The 16,502-nt window shown below is 37.7% G+C and overlaps 1 protein-coding gene across 3 annotated transcripts in view; it reads left to right on the forward strand.

Annotated features, from left to right (window-relative positions):
- The window catches only part of LOC126475310 (arf-GAP with coiled-coil, ANK repeat and PH domain-containing protein 2), a 151,679-nt gene that overhangs the window by 115,510 nt on the left and 19,667 nt on the right, over window positions 1-16,502 (forward strand). For all 3 annotated transcript variants that reach the window (XM_050103084.1, XM_050103085.1, XM_050103087.1), the window contains one exon: window positions 2,743-2,842. In XM_050103084.1, the coding sequence (XP_049959041.1) occupies window positions 2,743-2,842 (100 nt within the window). The remainder of the gene's footprint in view (window positions 1-2,742; window positions 2,843-16,502) is intronic.

Below are 16,502 nucleotides of genomic sequence, written 5' to 3' on the forward strand. Positions count from 1 at the left end.
AAAATTATCATAACTCATTACAGAAAGAAGACCAGCCTTCGAAGAAAGCAGCACTTCTGAACAACTTAAACAAAATATCTCTGAAAAAGGAGCAGAAACCACTGGGTCCACGGAACTCATCATTTATAGTGCATCTGGTTGCAGCACTCACAGTCAACTCTGAGTTGATGTGCAGCAACCAGCTGCACCATAAATGATAAGTTCCTTGGGCATGGTGGTTTCTGGTCCTTTTATTAGAGATGTGATGATGATGCCAATTGAAAGCAGGATCACCGTATGTTGCATATGGGCTTGAAAAAGGTGGATTGTATCACCGAAACTAAAACACACAGCTGATGGTAGTACTGTTGCTACACGAGACATTACTAGAGTCTTCTGTTTTGAAATGAATAGTGTGTTTATGATTCACTAGTAACTAAGGCATTTTGAAGACACTTCAAAGATAGTGAGCAGTGTTAGGTGTCTAAGAAAGTCTTAGGATGCTTGCGATAATTTTGTAGGAATGGCAGTGGTTACAGTTTGCATCAAAGGTATATCACATTTGAGGGAAGTTGAGACTTTGAGCAGCAAATTGGAATTTCCAGTCAGCTATAAGTAAAGGAAACAGGTCACTCACAAGGGGAGGCCGCCAATTGTGAAATTCGGATTCGATTCATCCTGGTCATAATAAAAGCTCATGGCCAGAGGTGTAATGTGGCAAAGCACCAAGATGCACTTCTCAGCCGTTGTCGAGAAAATCGACAGTTAATAGAAACCGTTGCGGTGAAATACTCTCTACGATGTATAATCTCCTATAGAGTCGTGGCACAGCGGTAAGTGCTTGGGTTCGTGAGTCAAAGGTCGCCGGATCGAATCACGCGCCATGCAATTTTTTTTTTTAGTATTTGTTTTTTGTAATTCAAATATATATATATATGTATATCATGGGGTCTCTAATTAGAACGTTTGACTTACACTATACTTATTCGTTTCGGGATATCGTTTCTACGTCTTCCGTTAACTACACGTGTAAACATTATGAAGACAATTAATAACATTTGTGAAATACAACTTTGTTTGCAGAAAACATAATCATGTTCGAAGTCGCCAGTTTTTCCACGACAAACGACTTTCAACAACTTATTATATGCATAATTGTTGCAACTGATTTTGTGTGTGTGTGCCAATACTAAAAAAAAGTGGCATGGCGCGAGATTCGATCCGGCGACCTTCGGATTACGAACCCGAGCGCTTACCACTGCGCCACGACACAGTAGGAACTTACAAATCGTAGAGAGTATTTCACCTCAACGGTTTCTTTTAACTGTCGATTTTCTCGACAATGGCTGAGATGTGCATCTTGGTGCTTTGCTACATTACACCTCTGGCTATGAGCTTTTATTATGTGCAATATGAATCGAATCTGAATTTCACAATTGGCGGCCTCCCCTTGTCAGTAAAGCATTTAGATTGAATTTAGGTTGGTGAACATAAATCCTATTAATAGTGTGGACAATTTGGGGAAATTGAGTGGTTCTCTTTAAAGAGAAACTGGCGCTTTATTATTGCTGGTTCTTCTGACATTGGTTAGCCTTACTACTCGAAGCAGGAGCAGTGGTTAGTAAAGTTTTTTGGGTAGCCAGGGTGGGACTAGATAACAATTCATGCGGAATATAGGGTACAGGAGAGTAACAAGTAATGCCATTGTTCTTGTTCCCATTCATTAGGTTAGATAACACTTTAAGACTGTTTGACATGTTACTGAAATGTGTAATTTATTTGATAAGTGGTACCACCGACAGAATATGAATATCAAAATACAAAATTTTGAACAAGGTCAAATGTTAGCTCAAAAAAACAAATTACTAAGAAATATACGGGTTAAGTTTCAGCTGATGGAGGGCAAATAACCATTCTGCTTGAAAATGTGGAAGGTACTGCTGGAGCAGAAAATTCATTAGGTTAGATAACACTTTAAGACTGTTTGACATGTTACTGAAATGTGTAATTTATTTGATAAGTGGTACCACCGACAGAATATGAATATCAAAATACAAAATTTTGAACAAGGTCAAATGTTAGCTCAAAAAACCAAATTACTAAGAAATATACGGGTTAAGTTTCAGCTGATGGAGGGCAAATAACCATTCTGCTTGAAAATGTGGAAGGTACTGCTGGAGCAGAAAATTCATTAGGTTAGATAACACTTTAAGACTGTTTGACATGTTACTGAAATGTGTAATTTATTTGATAAGTGGTACCACCGACAGAATATGAATATCAAAATACAAAATTTTGAACAAGGTCAAATGTTAGCTCAAAAAAACAAATTACTAAGAAATATACGGGTTAAGTTTCAGCTGATGGAGGGCAAATAACCATTCTGCTTGAAAATGTGGAAGGTACTGCTGGAGCAGCAAATGGCATCCACAATCAATATCCGGCCATTGTGGGGGGGGGGGGGGGGCAGTGATGCCAAGTCATGAGCAGCTTCTCATCTGTGCAAGATCCTGTCACTATTTTATCAGTCCGTCTTCTTTCACTCAGCTTTAGGTTGTCAGCTTTTCTGTCACTTACAATTTCTTGGGCATTTTAAGAAGCATTTATTGCCTTGTTCATTCAAACAACTGGAGTTATCTCATCCTTCCAACTAGTCACCACCTTTTTGTGACTGCATGCGTGTACATGAATGTGCCCGTGTCAATCAACCAGTTTGCTAACATCTTGTGAATATAATGATATATTTTTTTCTCTTATTTCCAGGGATCAGTAATGGCCTGTGAATTTTTACTGCTTAACGGTGCCAAAATAAACTCTCAGGACAGTGAAGGAAAAACACCATTACATCTTGCAACTGAATTGGGTAAGTACCACAATTACAAATACTAAAGCCTTCAGTTATCCAAGTCACTTGATTATTTTAAGTATTCGTGCTATGCCTAGTCTTATAATCAAATGTGATAGTACAATGTGACAATGTTCATTATAAAAAGGTGTCACAAATTGTGAGTAAGCTCTTTACTTCTTTGATCTTTGTCACTTTTTGGGATACATATCTTTGTTTTGTTCAGAATCAAAAGTACAGTGGCACATTCTTTATATTTGTGCTGTGTCAGATGATTCTTCTGTCTGAAGCACAGAAGAAAGTAACATAGTTTAGAGTTATGAATATAATAGAGGGAAACATTCCACGTGGGAAAAATATATCTAAAAACAAAGATGATGAGACTTACCAAACAAAAGCGCTGGCAGGTCGATAGACACACAAACATACACACAAAATTCAAGCTTTCGCAACAAACAGTTGCTTCATCAGGAGAGAGGGAAGGAGAGGGAAAGACGAAAGGATGTGGGTTTTAAGGGAGAGGGTAAGGAGTCATTCCAATCCCGGGAGCGGAAAGATTTACCTTAGGGGGAAAAAGGACAGGTATACACTTGCGCGCGCCCACACACACACACACACACACACACACACACACACACACACACACACACACACACATCCATCCGCACATACACAGACACAAGCAGATTACCCTCTCCCTTAAAACTCACATCCTTTCGTCTTTCCCTCTCCTTCCCTCTTTCCTGATGAAGCAACTGTTTGTTGCGAAAGCTTGAATTTTGTGTGTGTGTCTGTGTTTGTTTGTGTGTCTATCGACCTGCCAGCTCTTTTGTTTGGTAAGTCTCATCATCTTTGTTTTTAGATATAGTTTAGAGTTAGGTATAGGCCACTTCACCAAAAAAATACAAAAAAGTCTCATGTTACTCCTTATCATTTCCAGTGATAATACGAACTCCCTGTCTTACGTGTAGAACCTCAAAGTAAATTTACTTTTGACTTTTGTTTAACCGTAATACATTAAATGGTGCAATACAACTCCATGACTACTAAGCAATGAACTAATTAATTTTCAAATTGTAATTAAAAGTTTCATTTGTTATAAACAAGTAATAACATAGCTTTGGAAACCTTTCAGTGATATCCTGTTTTGATGCAAGATGTTAGACTGCAGAACTGGTATCACAGTATATTAGCAATATATCCATGGGGTTAAAAATGCTACTTTAATTTGACTCTGAGACTCGCACGATGTGTTCACTTTCCTGAACTAATTATTTTATTTTTTTACAAACATCATACAACACAGTAACATATTTATTCTTATATCTTTCTTCACTTTGTAAATACTTCCTGTTTTGCTTATAGCACAAGAAAGGAGGACAAAATGAAGTCGTATATTAATCACTAGTGTTATAAACACAGGGGTGTAAAATATTATAGATTATTACAGATAATAATTCAAATTGTAAGAAAATAAACTTTGTGTTGAGGCTATTTAATTGAAAGATGAGGAAAAACTGGTGATCATCTTCTTGGAAATCCTTACTGTACTTGCTGTGAGATTTGTAATATTGTGTAACTAGATTAAAACCAGAATAAGGAACCAAAGTTAGTTTTGGTTGCTTCAGTATTGTTTATTGTTAATCACCAAAAGCGGAAGACGTGCTTTCTTTTTTTTTTGACAGTTTCCATTATTTTGAATGGGATAAACTGATGCTACAGTGTTTATCTTTGCCACGATAGTGTAGAAGGTATTACAAAACTGCCAGAGTGAAAAATTTGTACGTTTTGTGCATTTATTTACATATATGATGCGACTTTCAGTATTGTGTTTGTGAGAGATCACTTGGGAAAGATAGATCTGCATCAAAATTCTTGATTCAAATATTTTACTGTTCTTGTCATTTTGCCCTTGTTCTTCATTAATCATGTCAAGGCTCGTGTGTGTCAAAAAAATTGTGTATACTCAGAAGTTTGCAAGTGTGACCCAAACTTCATAATACATCATCAGTTATAAGCGACATTTGTGCTTCTAAAAATTTTAGTAGCACTATCTTCATTCAGACAGTTATTCTTCCATAGTCATAGCATGTATTTAAGTGATTAAAGATAAATTTTGGAAGCTTATGAGTGTTGCGAGTGACATATTTCATAATACATAAACTGTTGTGACCAAAGTGAGGCGATGCAATGGTTAGCACACTTGGCTCCTGTTTGGGAGGATGACAGTTCCAACCCACATACGGCTGTCCTAATTTAGGTTTTCCATGATTTCCTTAAATGACTTCAGGCAAATGCCAGGATGATTCCTTTGAAAAAGTTCATGGCAGATTTCCTTTCTATTGCGGTATATGTACAGACTTGACTTGGATTTTCCACTTCTTCGAGTCATTTACCTTCTGTTTGAAGTCAGTGTCTGAAAGCTTATAAATATGATGTCAAAAGAACTGTAAAGCAGAGGTCTGCATCTGGCATTTATGCTCTCTCGAATTATTGAGTGCCTGTAGTTCTGTGAAATGTGAATCACAAGATGTCAGCGTAATCACTTTGCACGCTGGGAGCAACTGCATTTGATTTTCCTCAAGCTTGTTTGAGGAGCTCTTGCTCAGATGGCTTGATAATCCATTCTGGGAAAGGGGGAAATCAGCAGCTTTCCAATTTTCAAGCTGTAAATAGACTGGTAGTTATATAAGGCTAGGCCACATTGTTTTATGGACTTATTTTTCTCATCAAAAGCTTTACTGCTAATTTTCATGTTATATGATTGTTGTAGTTCCATATCATTTCTCAATAAGTTTTGAAGGAAGTAAGCACTTAAAAAAATCTTATTTATCCACACTTGGTAGTGTGAAAACTCAGCTTCTTAATAAACCAATTACTTTTTCATGTTTCAGTACAGTCATTGTGAAATGACGCTATTTGTCCAGCATGTGCATTTGCATTGAAAAATGTGATAGTATGCAGCTTATCAATCACTATGTTTAAGACCATAGATTACTGCAAGTGAAATATAGCTAAAAGTACAAAAAAGTTTTTGAAATGGTAATGATACTGATTTCTGTAGTCTTTCACAAGTAAATGAAAGCTTTTAAGTGGCATCAATACTGCGAGTGCAAGCTGATGGAGTTTGTGTGGATTCAGCGTAGTGTCAAATACTACCAGAGAAAAAACGAATTACAAGTGATCAGTGCAGCCCTAGTACTAGATCCTTCTGCGATTTTAATCATTCATTTTTAGAAAATACCATATAAATGTTTCCCTCAGCAATGACAAATTACACTAGAGAATCATCTTCTGTGGTCTTACCATTGGCCACACTTTGTGTCGTACGAGGAATTCATTTTTGTCTATTTGTTTTGACATTTCAAAATAAATCTGCACAAGATCTTCCTAACTCTCCCATCATAAACGAGTGTTGTAGGCCAGTCCTTGTCGATAACTGGCAACCCATTCGACGTAGTTCGCCACATGAGAAGCTCCTAAAATTTCTCTTCTATATGAAGTACATAAGGCACTATTTCCTTTTCCAATTCTGCACCTAATACAAATTTTTCTCCAATTTTCTGTGAAATTTTTTGAAGAAGAAATTTCCACCTTCCTTAATACTTAAAATGTCGATTGTGGCACATTAAATACTTCAGCAGACTTCAATGTCTATGTATTTATTTATTTATTTTTTTTCTGACTACATGAATTGTCTAGGTCAAATTTGTTTTACTACTTCCTTTTTCATTGTGGGATATATTTTGAGTTTCTCAGGTGTCTACAATGAAAATGGCACAGGTTAGTCATATTGACAAGTATCTGGCTATATCCCAAATTTAGACCACTATTAATATGTAATTTCAGGTTATATAAAAATAGCTGTAAATAAAGATATTTTAAAAACTAAGATTACCCTTAACCCGACTTAATGGAGAAAAGACTATTTGTAAACACAGAAACTATATGAAAAAAATAATGAATGCTACCTGCAAAAAATTTTAAGATGATTGAAACTAAGATTATATTGGCTATAGTTGAATGCAACAATGAACTGGAGGGGCCATTTTACATAGCAGCTGACATGGTCTGCGAGACTTTCAACTGTTTCCAAATTTTCTGTGTTGCCTAAAGTATTAGGCATAACCGTTAGGAATATAAGTGTACAGCTTAACTAAATTGATATGATTATAATTCCATCAGCTGGTGGGAATATATCAGAAGCAACACCTGTCTGCAGACACAGGACTGCTAGGATGTCAACACCATCAGAGCAACAAGCCCACCAGGCCAGGCAGCCTGTGTTCTCCCCAGGGGGCACCTTGTTCAACCACTTCTTTTCCCTTCTGAGTGTTAATATTCAAGCAAGTCTTTCCTGAGTACGACATGCTCAAGCGAATACAAATGAGCAAAAGCCCCGATATGCAGACCTATGCTCTTAAAGAAGTTGGCTGCTGTGCTGTAAAATAGTGTTCTGAAAATATTGTTCCATCCTGTTTTCCCTTCAGAAACTGGAGTATATGGTTTACATTTGTTGTAGATTTCATTTTTTTGTTTATTTTATTTTTATAACAAGCTTTGGTTAGTAAATATAACTTTAACAAAACAAAAAGTTAAACATACGAACTAGCTTCAGAGAATAAGTAAATTTTACCCCAGATTTTGTCTTTCATTATGACATAAATCAGTTTCTTCTTCTTCTTCTTCTTCTTCTTCTCTCTCTCTCTCTCTCTCTCTCTCTCTCTCTCTCTCTTTTTTTAAGTGAACTTCTAATCCATGTAGCAAACAGATACTGAAGTTAGAGTAGAATCAGCGAAGCCCATTTAAACTTGAGAAACACATTGCCACATCCATAATGCAACCATACTGTGAGTGCTGTTTTTAGGTATGGGATGAGCTAGTTGCTGTTCTTAAACAGCTGGAATTTGCACTGACTGATGTAAAGTGATTGGAACCTGCTACAAATGAGGTGTCTTGGGTGAACTAAAAAGAGTCATGTTAAGAGCTAAGAAATGTACCATCTTCTCCCATGGATGCTGACACCCCTTCAGGAAATACACAAGCTGTTTCTGGGCTATCCAATGCCAAATGGTCTGATTTTGGAAAAAGTTCTGGCATTGAGGATCAGGGATTTTGATAAAATTTTGTATGAGCATTCACCCATGTGCCAATTGAACATAGGCAAAATAGGGAAAGTTTTACTTTTGCCAATGTAGTACTTGCAGAGATAGTCATTTGTGTGACCCCATAGTGCAGCTTTCACTAGAGCACCCCTGAGTTTTTGACAACTTTGGGACATAATGTCTCTGGCAATATTTGGAAGAAAAAAAAAATTCTAGAGCGGTTTACATATGGATAATTTGAAGTGAAGTAGGCTGAAAAAATACACACTTGAAGAAAAGGAGAGGTTTAGTGTTTCATATATCCCGAGTAATTGTAGGATAAATCTGAAAATTTGCACTTAATCAATACAGGGTCATAAACCGTAAAATTTCATTCTACTACTACTTTCCATTAGTTTACAAACTGATGGTAAAGTTGACAATTTGTGTAAAAATGCCAAACAGGGGTTTATATAACTCAGTTTTACAAAAAGTACTACACGGTCCGAGCTGCTGGAGATAGTGATCATATGTGCGTGAGATGTGCTTGCTTGTGTGGTGCATGTTTTCTTTTCTGAAGCTGGCTTTGGCCAAAAGCTAAATGTGTTACAGTCTTGGTGTTGTTGGTGTTGTGCCTGTCTGCAACTCAGTGTGTCATCTTCATGATGAGTACCAATCAATGTTGTTGGCGCTCATATTAAATATGGCATCTTTTTAATGTTCTAAAATTGCTTTGTGTCTCTGGGTAAGGTGATATCAAAAGTTCTGATGACAAAAAACTTGGAAAACTTCAATAAATGAAGTGTCTTTTGATGTGACTTGTCATGGCATATTTCAACCCGCTTTTCTGCTATAATAAGAGAACATGATAGTAAAATTATTGTCTAACAGTCGCAACAAGCTTTGTGTACACTGCCTTTAAATATTACGCCTCGTCACATTGTGTAAACTTTGATGATGTAATAGCAGTCTGCCTGACCCTCTCTTGTTGTAGAGACTTTTGGATACATATTTTTTATTTTGCTGTGCTACTGATGTGCTAGTTTAATTCCTGTCTAAAATTTAGTATATTTTGTGTTCACATAAATTGCAGTTTACGTGGAACGTTAGTGTATTAATGAAAAATTGTATAAATATGTTACGGTCCATTGTGGTTTAATTACTGCTAGTTTCTTTTAAAATGAGAAACCAAGCACCCCCATCACTATACAGGCCCCGCCCCAATAGCAGCTACAGGTGGTTTTCCTTACCATAGGTTCCCAAGCCTGATAACTGTTATATATTCACAATCCCAAGATGATACACTTTATTAATTTTCAGAGCCCAAACATTTTGATGTCCAATGAAATGAATTTTCTGGGCAGTGTGGGTGCACAAAGCTTATTAAAGCATCCTTCTGTCCAGCAGAAGTCTCTCGGATATTTCCAATTCACCACTTTCTTTTTTTTTTTTTTTTCATAGATATGTGCAGCATATTGTCTTGGCTGGAGAACCAATGTTAATATATCTCCTTTGGCCAGAAAAGATGTATCACAGGTTACAGTCCTATGGCAACAAGGCACAGTTTTCAAACATGACGTAATGTTCCAAAAGGACCCGAGAACGCTTCCGAATTCCAGAGCACAGGCATTGTGGCTGATGATCTAGTGGTAAATGTTGCCCCAGGCAAACTTTAGTTACTCCTGAAAATGTCGCCACGATTTCTGGAATTAATCAGCAAAATGCAAGGAAATCCGTCTGAAGAATTGCAACAGAGACTGGTTTGAAGTGTTCCTGTGGTCAGAAAATACTGAGACAGTGCTACACATTTCCATTCAAAATCCAAAGCCACCAGGCCATATGCGTATGTGCTGTATGACAGAAAGCTGACTTTGCAAACTAGATTCTTACGATGATTGATAATGAACGATTTTATGTTGGCTGCATCTGGTTCGCAGAAGGAACACACTCTCACCTGAATTAAGTTGTGAATAAAGGGAACAGTTGATTTCTGGGTTACAAAAATCCCAATTTGTGTGAAGCAAAACCACTGTATTCTCCCAAAGTTACTGTTTGGATTGCAGTATGTAGCAGAGGTGTTATTAGCTCTTTTTTCATATGAGCAACATTTACTAATGAATGTTATGTTGAAATTTTGGAACAGTTTGCCAGCACACAGCTAGCGTTGGAGGATTGACCAGGCACGGAGTGATTCTTGCAAGATGGGGGTCGTACTGTATTGAATCAAACATGTGTTTTGCTTTTTTGGCGAATACTTTGGGAATAGACTCATTGCATTGCATTATTGCAAAGTTACTGGCACAAGGATGGGTTGTCCTTGATATTTACCTGATCTAACTCCTTGTGACTACTTTTTGTGGGGTACATTGAGAGACATTGTTTATCAGAACTATCCGACCATGCTGGACGAGCTAGAACCACGATCTGTGCGACACCAATCCAATTCCATTGAGACATCACAGTATATGATGGCGAATTTCATTGTTTGTTTTAGACTCCTCCATACTGCAAGTGGTGGACATTCCAAAAAGATTGTGATGTGATTGAAAAGAATGCTTCCAGATGATGAATTTAACTATTCATGCTGATACTATATGAGCTGCAAACACAATGCCACCTGTTAGCAGCTTTTCAAACTATTCAGAATTTCTGTTTAACTTCTATATACAATCTTACAGCATTAACAATAAAAATATTTCTTGTTGCACTTGTTAGACGGTAACTTAGTATTCAAGAAATTTAATTTTCTAATTAGTGGATCCTTCACTGGACACACGGTATAAAGATCCTGGTGATCAACTGCCAAAGCATTACAAATAAATCTAAGAGTTTAAAGCATTCCTGAAATTGACAGCAGTGAGTTTTTTGGATTAAATCTAAGTATATATCAAAAGGAGGGGCTAATGGAAAAGGAGGAAGAAACTCATATCCACTGAGATATATAAGTTGAAGCAGCATGCGAGACTGTTTGGGCAGGACTAATTATCGTGTTCCCCAATCATATTGTTATTGTTGAAGGAGAATTTAATAATCCAACAATTGATTGGGATAATATAGTTTTGTAAGTGTTGATTGTGACAAGACACTATGTAAAGCATTACTAAATACCTTCTCTGAAAAGTACCTGAAACAGACGGGTCTGAATCCTGCTTGCGATGGTAATAAATTAGACAAAATGACATCAGACAGACCTGACCTCTTTGATAAGTCCATGTGAACACTCGTATCAGTAACCGTAAGGCAGTTCTCACAGATAATGGCAACTAAAACAAGTAGAAAAATTTACACATACATTAAACTAAAGAGGCAGTAGTACATATTTCAGGGAGGGACTGGAAAGAAATAGCTCTGGGAAGGAGTATGTTGGAGAATTGTGGGTCAAATACAGAAGAAGAGTTCACTGATCATGGGATAGAAATGCATGTAGTAGGAATAAGCATGATCTGAGGGCCCCTCCATGGTATACAGTTACTTTAAAGAAACAGTGACTACTGCACAATGGCCTCTCGCAAAACCTAAAGTAATTCAGGTTGTATGTAAAGCCTGTTAGTGGCAGCCTAATTAGTGTACAGATATTCATATACTTCAGAACCCAATGGAATCCCTTTCTGGTTCTATGGGTTCTATACAGAATTCACGGATGAGTTAGCCCCCAACTGGGCCCAGTGGCTGGTAGGAAGCACAGGTGACACTGGTCTACACGTAGGACTGTAGAATTGATCCAAAATTCTTCTGTCCAGTATCACCGACACTTATCTGTTGTACAACATATTCTGGACTCAAAAGTAATGAGGCATTTTGAATAGAATGACCTTCATGCCAACCATCATAGATTCCGAAAACTTTGGTTGGGTGAAACCCAATTTTTTCTTGTGTCATGGTACATCCTGAAAACCACAGTTCAGGGTGATCAGGTGGATGCAGTTTATTTTGAACTCCAAAAAGCTTTTGAGTCAGTACCACACCAACACTTATTAATGAAAGAATAATTGTACAGGTATCAAATGAAACTTGATGGTTTTGCAGCATGATACCTTGACTGAAAGTCATTGACAGAAGAATAACAACTTCAGGCATGTCCGAGGGAGGTTAATGTTGTTGATAATGACATAGTAGACAATATTAATAGTAACCTCAGACATTTTGTGGATGATGCAGTTATATAAAATAAATTACTATCTGAAAAAACATTGCATGAGCATCCGTTCAGATATGATAAGACTTCAAAGCAGTACGAAGATTTCCAACTTGCTTTACTTATTGAGAAATGTAAAAATGTATACTTCACAAAATATAGAAAAGTAGTATCCAAAAGCTACAATGTTAACAAGTTACAGTTAGAATCAATTGACTCATGCCAAAAACTGTGTGTAACAGTTTGTATGGATATGAACTGAAATTACATCATATGCTCAATAGTGTGTCAAACAAGTGACAGACTTCATTTCATAGGTAGGGTACTGGGAAAATATAGAAAAGCTGGAAAGGTGACTACATGCAAAACACTTGTCCCATCTTAAAATGTGAACACTACCATTTAGGACCCACACTACATAAGTCTTAATAGGCTATGTTGAATGTACACAGAGTAGGGCAACATGAATGGTCACAATTTGTTGACTCATGGAAGAGAGTCAGAGAAATGCTGAAAAACCCAAAGTGGTAGATGTTGAAGGTAAAAAACTATATTGTGAAAGTTTACTTATGAAGGTTCAACAACGAGAATTACGTGAACAATCTAGGGACGTGTTACAGTCCACACATCTCGTTCCCGTGGGAACCGCAAAAACTAGATCAGAATAGTTAAAGCAAACAGAGAGGCATTTAAACCATCACTTTTCCTGCACTCCATACACAAATGGAATAAATGGAATGGGAATAAACTCTAATATTAGTTACAATGAGAAATGCCTTCTGTCATCCATTTAGCAGTGGTTTGCAATGTATGTAGATGCAGGTGAAGTTACATTTTCTAACAGAGATTGCACCGTCTTGTGGTTAGTAACTCCCTGTGTACTTGTGGAACCTCTCTCCGGTACACCCTTCTGCTTAATGGCCAAGCCTGTGGCACATGTAACATTAAACTGGGACTCTCTCTGTACACACCATGCTGTGTGTTACCATGGGTGCACCGTGCTGGATGCATGCCAGATTAATCCTCCCTAGAATTAGCTTGAAACTTTGAAAGGTCTACAGGATCCTCAGGCTTAATGATCATCATCCTCAGGTTCCTGTGGCAGTCTTGTCTCCCAGACATAACCCTTGCATTCAAAACACAAGAGGGAGAGAGAAAGCAATTGGTCCATTCACCCAACTTCATTCTCGATGCTACGTGTTGCAGCTGCCAGTCCTCAATGCAGCTGTCCATGGCAGGAACAGTTCTGATGCCACTTGTAGAAGATGGAGGAGAACGACCTCTGCAATGGGAAGTCGAGCAGGGCTGCTAGTAGTCAGGAGGGCCTTCAGCTCTGCACTGAGAGCATGGTTGCAATGATGTGGCTGTCAGACAGCCAGTAATAAAAGCAGTAACTCCAGATATTCCCTTGTTTCATATCAGAATACACCAGTCATGATCGGGCTAGGCTGATCTCGAATAGTGAAACGTGTTTGAGTCGGCAAGCTGTCAGGATCATGTGGGGCATCATCTTGTCCACAAGATAGTGAGGTTAACATAATCGACAGTCCAATGGTATTGTACTGTGTCATCTCACAGGCTCACCACTCTGTTATGACCGGCTCTGCAAATTGGCTGGGCACGTGGGCAACTCAGTGCAGGATGCACCAAGCCACAGAGAATTGAACTGTGTACCTTAGTGCAGATGGTAGCATCAGTGCTGACAGCCAAGAACTTTACCTGCAAAGGGTAATGAACAGCAATAGAGTTTGCCTACACAGGGCAGTGGCAGCTGGTTGGCTAGGTGGCCATGGCACGAACCATGGATCTCTGATGGAGGCAGCCTCCTGTGGATGGATGTTAACTAGTAGGTAGCCTGCTGGCTGGAAGGCACCACGTCACCAACATTCAGACTCTGGCAATTCACAGCCAGTGAAGACATTGTCTAGTGGCAACAGCTCACTTATCCATTTTGGGAAATTAACCAGTTTAGACTGCCCCCACAGATGGCTCCTGGCAATGTGTGAAGATGCTTGTCTGAAATAGGCAGTATTTATGTGAGCTCAGTCGGTTTCTGAAATGGCAGTGCTTTCCTTTCCCTCCAGCAGAACTGGAATGTGAAGTGTAGTCATTGGGCAATCATCAGATCACTGCCTTGGTGGCCCACATAGTCCACTGTCAGCAGTACTGCAGTCCTGGTGTTTGTGACATACCACTAAGGCTTACTGCACTACCATATCTGTCTGCTGACTCTGTCACGAGTACGTTCCACTATGCTCAGTAGAGCTGTGATACAACTACTCTATCAATTTCTGTGAAATGTATCATGGGGTATGTGTGAAGGCTTACACATTATGCTATTTAAAACATTGGAAAGAAACTGTTAGTAGAATTATTTGTTCAGCTTAGTGTTACCTTTGGCAGGGTGAGAGAAAATTAAAACATAATGTAATTTTGAGTGGCTTTCATATATGGGTGAGCAGACTGTTTTCTTTAAATAATTGTCGATTCACCAATATTGTTTATGATTGTGTAACTAGGTAGCAAAATGGATCAGCAGGTGTCGAGGCATTCTTCTCACCTAGATTGGTTGCCCAATGTACATATTTATGCTGCATGTACAATTAAGTATTGGTTCTTCTGCCCTGAATATTTATCATTTCACTCATTCATTCATTCATTCATCATATTTCATAGATACCCCACCAAAAGAGAACAGTCTACAATATGAAATGAGTCAAGTTGTACATCAACAAAGAGGAACAGCAATTAAAACTTAGTTCTGCCGATGATATGAGGAATAACTGTTGCTACACTGGTATAAATTATTTGTTCTTGTAAACATTTAGACTTGTATATTAAAACTGCAGGAAACCTGAAACTAGGGGGAAAAAACTACTGTCTCTTACATCTGCATTCACAGCTAATGTTCATCTCCTCTCGTTAGCTTAATATTTATCTGAACACATTAATACTTTTTCCTATGAATATTGCTACGTATCTTACACTGACAGAAATCATTTATTCTTGAACTTAGATATAATCAAGCAATTTGTGGAGAATTAACAAGGTATGTGTTCAGTTTCCATAATAGAAATTGCTAATATCTTGCTCTGTCTGATGTAAATTCTTTGTAAACCTTGCTTCAGACTGCAATATCTCACTCTGAATGCTATGTGTGGGGGCACATTCTGTACAAAAATAATTTTTGCTTCTTCTGTTGCAATTGTGTTTGACACAACTCATGACAAATTGATATTAATTGTTAGCAACAGACACCATTAAGAATAAATATTATGGCGAGTGAGTATAAGAGTTTGAAGATGCCCTTGCAATTATCAACTCCATAGATTATTTTCAGTGGCTCCTTGGCTGAGTGATTAAGTGTCTGATTGAAATTCCAAAGGTCTGGGGTTTAATCCTTAATCAGTCATATGATTTTTCTCTGATACTTATCACTCCTTTGCCATCAAGGAACGTATTTAAGTGAAAACAAAGTTGCACCAGGGATGATGTTTCATGTTAACAGAATCTTCTGTCGGTTCTTGCCAGAACAACATTATAATAAATGCTTTTGTTCTACAATATTACTTTTATTGTTAACCCGTAATACTGTAGAACAAAAGCAAACTTGTGCTTTTCATTTATGATGATGTTTCACATTAAACTTTACGTACTCCTGTTACTAGAAGAGTCAGCCAGTACACTGCTTGTAAGAAATCAAGGCCATTCCACCCCCAATTTGGTGTGTGTGTGTGTGTGTGTGTGTGTGTGTGTGTGTGTGTGTGTGTGTGTGTGTGTGTGTGTGTGTAAAAGCAGCCTGTTGTTTCATAGTTTACCATTCATAATAATTATCGTATGGTAGCACAGTAAGTTTTTAGTGAAAAAGTTGAAGGAAATCAAACTTATGTGGCCTAAAAAACAGGATAAGAGGACACATTAAAAGCACAGAAAGTGTTCTGCAGTGTTAAAATTAGATGGTGTGGTGTTCTGGAGCAACGTCACAGAATTCACTGGCATGGCCAAAATCTAAATGCATTAAATGTAGAAAGAAGCAAGAAGAAAGTATGTTAAATTAAGAAGTTGAAAAGTTAAACATAAACATTTGAAATAAATCAGAAATGAACATCAATTATTTAGGATAGTGTCATATGGTTTGATTTGGTGGACTTCGTTAGTTCTGGTTAGTGGCTGCCAACTGTGGTGTAGGTGATGAAGAGAAGAGAATCAGCTCAAAGGAGTACTCAGTATTGAAGCCCTGTTGTATAGATATGTCTCCCTAGTAATTTTAGTGCATTTCCAATTCAGCAAATAAACTTTCTGCACATTATTGTAACAATAATCACCAGAAAATCTACATTACTGTCTCCCTCAATAGGTGCAAACTTCATTTACAAGTAACTCCTTCAATTGACCAAGTTGTTAGTGTTCTTGCTTAATTTCAAATAATCTCAAATTAGCTGGGAATGACCATGCACGT

The sequence above is a fragment of the Schistocerca serialis genome, chromosome 4 (genome assembly GCF_023864345.2).
Source record: "Schistocerca serialis cubense isolate TAMUIC-IGC-003099 chromosome 4, iqSchSeri2.2, whole genome shotgun sequence".
Taxonomy (NCBI): domain Eukaryota; kingdom Metazoa; phylum Arthropoda; class Insecta; order Orthoptera; family Acrididae; genus Schistocerca; species Schistocerca serialis.